The 8,693-nt window shown below is 33.8% G+C and overlaps 1 protein-coding gene across 1 annotated transcript; it reads left to right on the forward strand.

Moving 5' to 3' along the window:
* The first annotated feature begins 213 nt into the window (after positions 1 to 213).
* Positions 214 to 528, forward strand: LOC136837595 (uncharacterized). The gene has a single exon (XM_067102472.1). It carries the CDS (start codon positions 214 to 216, stop codon positions 526 to 528), a length of 315 nt encoding a protein of 104 aa, XP_066958573.1.
* The last annotated feature ends 8,165 nt before the right edge of the window (positions 529 to 8,693 follow it).

Below are 8,693 nucleotides of genomic sequence, written 5' to 3' on the forward strand. Positions count from 1 at the left end.
AAAATATTGTGGAATAGGTTGGAGCCAGTGGTTGATGGTACTCTGAGGGATGAACAGGCGGGTTTTAGAAAGGGGCGGGGTTGCAGTGATCAGACCTTCATAGTTAGGCATTTAATGCAGCAAGCTAATGAAATGAAAACTCCGTTAACTCTTTGTTTTGTTGATTTTAAAAAGGCCTTTGATAATATTTCGAGACTGACTGTGGGAAAAATCATGAGGCATTATGGAATGTCGGAAAAGTTTGTGAGCGTTGTTATGAACATGCATGAGGGCACATCTTGTAAAATGATGGTTGATGGGTGTTTGAGTGATCCGTTTGAAGTTAAGTCTGGTGTGATTCAGGGTGTCATTCTGTCTCCTCTGTTGTTTGTGTTGGTCGTAGGTTACGTTATGAGAAGTGTTAAAAGAGAAACGGATGCAGGTATGCCCTGGGGAGAAAATGGAAAGCTTCTTGACTTAGATTATACTGATGATATAGTTTTGATCTGCGAGGGACCAGAAAAGATGCAGAGAGTGTTGGATGTCTAGTGACTGAAGGTCGAAAGGTTGGTTTGGTTATAAATAGTGGAAAAACTGAAATCATGAATATGAATATTGAAAATGCACAGGATTGTCTAATTGAAGGCATGGTTGTAGAGCAAGTGGATTTTAAATATTTAGGTACTTATTTGGATAAGGATGTTTCTCTAAGTACAGAATTTATGGAAAGATTAAAACAGGCTCATCAGGCAATGGGAACAGTTGAAAATATTTGGAATAATAGCTATTTTTCTGTTCATACAAAAATCTAAATTTGTAAGGTAATGGTTAGGAGTATTTTGATTTATGGGCATGAGTCACGGTGACTTCGGATAATAAATTCTTAGCATTTGAAAATAAGGTGCTCAGAAGAATATTAGGAATTAATTGGAGGGATAGGATATCAAATAGCAGAGTCAGAGAAATAACGGGGGTGCAGCCGGTCGATGAGTACGTTAGGTTCTCATGCTGGAAGTGGCCAGGCCATATGCATAGAAGAAAGGGAATAGTCCAAAGTACATCGGGGTGGGTTGCCCTTGGTAGAAGAGGTAGAGGTAGGCCAAAGGAAACGTGGCTGAGGACAATGAGGCAAAAAGCAGGAGATGAGTGTTGGGCAGATCTAGAGGAGTTAGCCCAGGACAGAATGTGCTGGCGTGAATTAATCTGGGCCCTACTCATCGCGTGTGGGTGCCACAGGAAATATATATATATATATATATATATATATATATATATATATATATATATATATATATATATATATATATATATATATGTGTGTGTGTGTGTGTGTGTGTGTGTGTGTGTGTGTGTGTGTGTGTGTGTGTGTGTGTGTATAAATGGAAATAGTGGCGATACTATTAAAAAATCCATGGGCTGCCACACAGCCACCGAAGCAGAACTAGCTTCGTAAATAACTGAATTTCCAACGCCTCCTCGCCTCTCTCTTTCCTTTCGCCCTAATGCCATTTGAGATTTATTCATTCGTCCTTTGATCATCCTCGATCCTCTTTGCAGGTGACGATTCAAAGAGGCTTCAATAAAAATCTGCAGTGCGTTATCCTTCATCCTTTGATATGTTAATTTAATCTCGGGGCGTTAAGGACAAAATAAGAAGAGGTAAAACTCCTCAAGCCTCTGTTTGTTGGAAAGAAAATGCGTGCGAGTAGCGAGGGAAAGGCGTGTCGTTACATACTGTTTTTATGGCTTAGATTTTTCAGGGTAGTTTGTCTGTCTGATGTTGGGTTGCATTATATTTTGCTGTTGTTTAAAGTTTGTTGTATTCTTATCAATATTGTTTATGGAATAATTTACTGAGTCTTTGCTAATTTGTTTATGTTGTATATTAACATTTTCACCTGTTAGTCTTATTGTCTGTTTGCACCTACATACAATTAAAAGGTCTTTAGATATGAACACATGTCTAAGTATTAAACATCTAATCTTTTTCAGCAGTCTCTTTATCTATCTGTTTACCTTCCTGTCTATCTATTTTTATGGATGTTTGTAAAAATGAATGCGTATTTTTATGTTTATCTCCTCCAACTTTCTGAATCTAGTGGACTTCCTTTGATGAAATAATTCTGCTGGCCTTCACTTGAGAAAAACACCACCTTTCACGTTACGAAGCTGTAAGCCTTCCTAAATACTGCTTTAATCCCCTTGGCCCGAATTTCCATACCCTTTTTAAATTCTGTTATTTTTCTTATTTTACGTACACCTTGCCCTTTCACACAGGTACGAAGAGAGAGAGAGAGAGAGAGAGAGAGAGAGAGAGAGAGAGAGAGAGAGAGAGAGAGAGAGAGAGGAGACGAATCTCAGTAAATTTCTATTTATTAATGTTCCTTTTCTGAGTCTATCGAATGTATGTACAACTTGTTTCTCTGTGAAGATTCTTGTCGGTCTGACTATTTCATTTTTGTATTGAAATTGAAGTTAATAGCTTTTGCTTAAAGTTTCCCCGAATGACATAAAAAATCACGATATTCTTTTATTTACCTTTACCGGTCTAATGAGACTATTCCTTTTGCGATGATGAATTATCAATCCTGATTGCAAAATGAACTGATTTCATGCTCAGTATATATTTCTTACATCGCGACACTCTGTTTTTAATGAAATACTTAGAAACTGCAGCCATGACCTTTCATTTTCTTGTTATCTGTATTCGAAATAGAATATAGCGCTTGTCTTGCCCTCTTTGCTGGTCGTTGCATGAGAAAGTTTCTGCTATAGAATTTATATGATTTAATTTTTTCTGAAAATATTTTGCCAGGAAAAGGAAAATCCATCTTTCACGTCCCAAATATAGATATTTGCTTCCTCTCTTCTTTGACTGGGATGCCACTTTTCTTTCTTTCTTAAAATCTTCAGGTGAAAACCCTTATGGACAGAGTCACCAGAATGTAAACCCAAGAGGGATCCAAAGAGGGAGGGACAATTATAGAAAAAAGTGATAAATGAATAAATAAATAAATAAAAATAAATAAATAAATAAATAATTATGAGGAAATGGAAAATGAAACCGATACACCTGAATTCAGGAGGCGTCAGCAGAGAGAAGGTATAAATTTGCTTCTCGCTTCAACACTTGAAGATCAGAAGATTCCACAACTCCCCTAAGCATACTGTTCCACATTTTAGCTGTGACCACGATAAAATTCCTTACAAAATGAGTAGTATTAAACTTGACACTAGAAGACGACATACTATTTGCAACAGCAGCCTACCTAGTATTACCTACTTTTTGTTATGCATCCCACATCCCTTTCCATTTCATCCAATCCGAAATAAATAGAGACAATTTCACTCTCCAAGGCAGCACTCGACACTGCGAACATAGGTCCCAGAGACGTGTAATGCCCTTTGCTATGAAGACCCAGCTGAGCTGTAGTGATAAACGCATACAAGAAAGCGTGATGAAGTCGGGAAGATATTATGGCTTCACTGAGGCTATGAAAAATATATATGTATCTGTAAAAGAGACCAGTGCAGTCTGAATAAATAATTCAGCCTAAAACGATAAGCGCTAAAAAAATATGATGCTATTCTGAGGATGGGTCTAGTCCGCTCTAATAAGTATCTAAATTCAGCAGTAACACGTATGTTTGAACTGAACTAAACTTCCATTTGCACTCCTAAAGAAATGCCTGGATAAATGGTTTGAAGTGATTAGCTTATCCACCAATGTATCTATCTATCTATCTACCTATCTATCTATCTATATATATATATATATCTATATATATATATATATATATATATATATATATATATTTATATGTATATATATATGGATATATGTATATATATATATATATATATATATATATATATATATATATATATATATATATATATATATATATATATCAGTGTGAGGGTGGACCAGGGAAACCAGTTAACACTGATGTGTCTTGCTGGTAGTCGCCTACTCTTGCTTTTATATATATATATATATACACAGTGTATATATATATATATATATATATATATATATATATATATATATATATATATATGTGTGTGTGTGTGTGTGTGTGTGTGTGTGTGTGTGCATGTGTCTGTCTTGCCATACTGAATTAGGCTACTGTTGAAACGAGATATTTGTCATATACTGTAATTTGTCGTCAAAGGCTTCTATCAGACTAAGCAAACTTGGGCACCATAGTACTTGTAATAGATATAGATATACATAGAGTGAGGAAATGAAAAACCTAAATATTGTTCAACTAAAGTTCATGTTTATCCAAGCCACTAATTCAGCTCTAATTAATTTCGCCCTTCAGGTAGTTATTCAGAGACTGAATTATATACTCAGCTCATATTTCTGTCAAAACTCTTATGTTCACCACTGAGTTCGTAATTTGTAGCTGATAATAATTTTCCCACGCACGTTGAGCAACTGCATAGTTGGTTTCAGCCTTTCTATTGCATCATATTATTTTTTTTTAAACTGTAACCTTTCCAGTTCATTAAAGTGACTGTACTGAATGAAGGACAATCAGCTTTCTTTTCATTTTTAGTTTTCTGTAAAAGAAAACCACTGAGGTTGCTTTTTGTCTGTCCGTCCGCCCTCAGATCTTAAAAACTACTTAGGGTAGAGGGCTGCAAACTGGTATGTTGATCATCCACCCTCCAATCATCAAACACCAAATTGCAGCCCTCTAGCTTCAGTAGTTTTTATTTTATTTAAGGTTAAAGCTAGCCATGATCGTGCGTCTGGTACTCCTACAGATGCCAACAACACAGGCCACCAAAGGACTGTGGCTGGAAGTTTCATGGGCTGCGGATGAGAGTTTCTTGGGCCGTGGCTGAGATTTTCATACAGCAGTATACGCTGTTTAGACAACTCGATTGCGCCGAAGAAACTTCGGCGCATTTTTTCCTTGTTTTTTAGTTATTTTCGAAAAGGACTTTCTAACAGACCACATTCGTATATGAAAGATTCTTTTTTCTTTCGTTACAAATAAAATTTTGGAATGATTAAGCATGAGAGAAAATTAAAACTGAAAAAATGATTTTAAATGATACTAAAAAGGTTGAAAATAGATTCATTTTTTCTTTTAAAAAATTCAGATTTATCAGATATTAGTGATTTCATACGTTTTAAAGCGATAAAATAATGAGGTTGCTCAGATTTTGAAAAAATGCTCTACTTGGAACCAGGAAAACATTAATGATTTTCACAGTTTTGTGGACACTAATACCTTAATGTAGAAAAGTAAAAATAAATGTATGCCTATGTATGTGTGCTCCTCTTGTGTGTATTAAATTCAGAAGCAATTTGTACTAAATTCAGAAGCATTGCTTGTTCTGAATTTTAGATAAAAACAAAGATAGGATTTTGCCTTCTTAAATCCTTTCAAATGTCAAAATTAATTATAGTAAAAAATTATTGAGCAGTTCTAGGAACTAATAAAAACTTCGCTTTCTTTGTGTACAGTGTGAAATGTCCCAGATATTTTTTCTTTCCAACTTCTAGCCTAATATGATTAGGAAACTTTGGAAGGGAAAGTAGAAAAAAAAAAACAAATAGCTACACAAGTTTGATAAAACACTGTAGAGCGAAGAGTCCAACGTTTTAATGATGAGAAAAAAAGTCTAGGAAAGTGAGTTAATTCTACGGAGGTCTCAGTTTGTTTAGAAAATTAGTCAACAGGCGAGAAGGGAGAAGATTTTTCTACAGCAACTCTGATCATATTTCTTTAAAACAATGTAGAACAGGAACTTCTGTGAAAGACCCCATGTCAAGATTTGCACTTTTAAATGACATTTTGTAAAGTTCTGTTTTAATTGTAACCATGTTTTCTATATGTATATATATATATATATATATATATATAGAATATATATGTATATATATATGTATGTATGTATGTATGTTTATAATACATACATTTATATCATATGTATATTTGTATATATATATATATATATATATATATATATTTAAATATATATATATATATATTTATATATATATATTATATGTATGTATGTATGTATGTTTATTTACATACATACATTTATGTTTATATAAATATGTATATATATATATATATATATATATATATATATATATATATATATTACATAGTTTATGTATGTATGTATGTATGTTTATATACATATACATTTATATATACATATGTATATAAATATATATATATATATATATATATATATATATATATATATATATATATATATATATATATATATATATATTATATGTATAGTCTGCTAAGTAAAGGACTATAAGTCGAAAGGTCTTGTAGCACTCCATTGTATCTCTATCCTTCGTGGATTTTGTCTTTATTTTTATACTCATCACGTTCCACATTTTCGTGATTCAGTTATACATACACACACACACACATACATACATACATATATATATATATGTGTGTATATGTGTGTGTGTGTATATGTGTGTGTGTGTTTGTAGCCTCTACAAAATCCACCTTTCTTGAAATTATTTGTTGTATCGAAACATTAGTCATACGGATGAACCCTGAAGAGTAGAGAGAGAGAGAGAGAGAGAGAGAGAGAGAGAGAGAGAGAGAGAGAGAGAGAGAGAGAGAGAGCTTATGGGCTTGTGAATATATCTGCCCTTTCACTGTTTGCGTAGACAAATTGACCCTGCCCATTCATATTTATGAGGAAGATTAGTGTTATGAGACTTTTCACTGGAGTGCGCAAGCTTTGTTGATATGAAAATTGAAATCTTTTCGTAAGCCAGTTCATAACCGTTGAGTAAATTTCGCATGTTATTCTTGGACGGTGAGCCCATAGGGCTAAGAATGACATACGTCCTATACCAAATAACTATTTGAATGATACGTTGACATTGCTTAGAGCAAATTCGACAAGTATAATGCTCATGCAATCTGTAAAAAGGGAAAAAATTGAATAAATACAATGCAGATGCAAGATGGTGTCCTGAAGTCAAAGAAGAGAAATATGAAGGTTTGGTGCAATAGAAATTATAAGGATACGAAACCTGACTGATTTTAGTTGATGATAAACAATTTCAGAAAATAAAATGGAAGTTATATTGTAAAAGCAGTTTTTTCTTCCAGTGAATTCCACATCATTTATCTTTTATTTTCAAGGCTGATCACAAACACGCGCACACACACGCACACACACATATATATATATATATATATATATATATATATATATATATATATATATATATATATATACACACACACACACTCACATATATATATATATATATATATATATATATATATATATATATATATATATATATATATATATATCTTCCAGAGCAGAATACAAAGCAAGGGGCATCAGATGGCGAAGTCTCGCGGCATTTTAACACTAACAAACAAAGTAAGTGTAAAAAATTTTAAAAGAAACTAAAAAAAAAAAGCGCCAGGTACCGTTTAAGGAAAAGGAAGGCAGATCGACTGGATGACATATACAGTATATTGACTGTTATAATTTCCATCATTTTTATTATTATTCAGAAGATGAACCCTATTCATATGGAACAAACCCAAAGGGGTCATTGACTTGAAATTAAAGCTTCCAAGGAATATGATGTTTATTGAAAGAAGATACAGAAGGTAATAGGAAATACAGAAAGAGGGGACCAGTTACTAAAAAAAATGAATTAACAAATTAAAAAGTAAATTGATAAAAATGTCCGTAAATTAAAAGCAGAATTCTTTTAGGGTAGTAATTCACTGCATCTGCGCTTGAACATTTGAGGTTCTAATTGCACAACATCCTCAGAGAGACTATTCTACAGTCCAACGGACCTCAGGAACCGAGAAGTTCGACAGCAAGGCACATTTACTCCATACTGGTGCTGCTGTTCAGCAAAACCGGTCGATCTCGGCAGGAAAAGAGGATTAGGGATCAATTGTGAATGTAAAAGATCTGTTAAAATACAACTCAAGAAAACTGACAAAGAAGAGATCATCCATCGATGGTCCAAGTCTTAATTACTAATGTTAGGAAACAGAAACGTACCACCACGAACCACTGTGTCTAAAAGAAGACAGATAACCCAAAACAGGTTGCACTGTTATAAATATAAGAGGTCTTATGTACTATACTTAACTCCCATGTGGCATTTGGTGACACTTTCATTAGAGGTTTCTCAAAAGGAAGATGTGAGTCAAAAATTACACCATGGCTGGTCATTTGCTCTAATCTTGATAACCTTTCTAGGGAAATACCTTATTAAAATACCCATCAGTATCTCATTTTACCTGTTCTTGGAATCTGGATCTGCTATAGCATCTGAAATATTAAATGCCTAATAAGCTTCAATGATGCGATCCCAGTTGGCTCTAGATTTCATCCAGACCGTTATTCCATTGGTGGCATTAGAAATAATCTGATTGACAGATATGTCTATTTCAATAGCACAATGGTCGAAAATGCCTATGAACTCTCAGACCTTGCACTTCACGATATGAGGTCTAATCTGTTACCAGAAATGTGTGTTGGTTCCTCAGTTAACTAAAAAAAAATCGGAGGATACACAGAACTCAACAGCAGACCGACCATGTTGATCTGCGGAATCTGAATTAAGCGACTCGCTGTGTTTTGCATTACAGTCTCAACAAATGCTAAATGAAACTTTTGAATCCTGCGACTGAACATTACTAATCCTTTCCAAGTGACAA

Source organism: Macrobrachium rosenbergii, chromosome 59 (assembly GCF_040412425.1).
Source record: "Macrobrachium rosenbergii isolate ZJJX-2024 chromosome 59, ASM4041242v1, whole genome shotgun sequence".
NCBI classification, from domain to species: Eukaryota; Metazoa; Arthropoda; class Malacostraca; order Decapoda; family Palaemonidae; genus Macrobrachium; species Macrobrachium rosenbergii.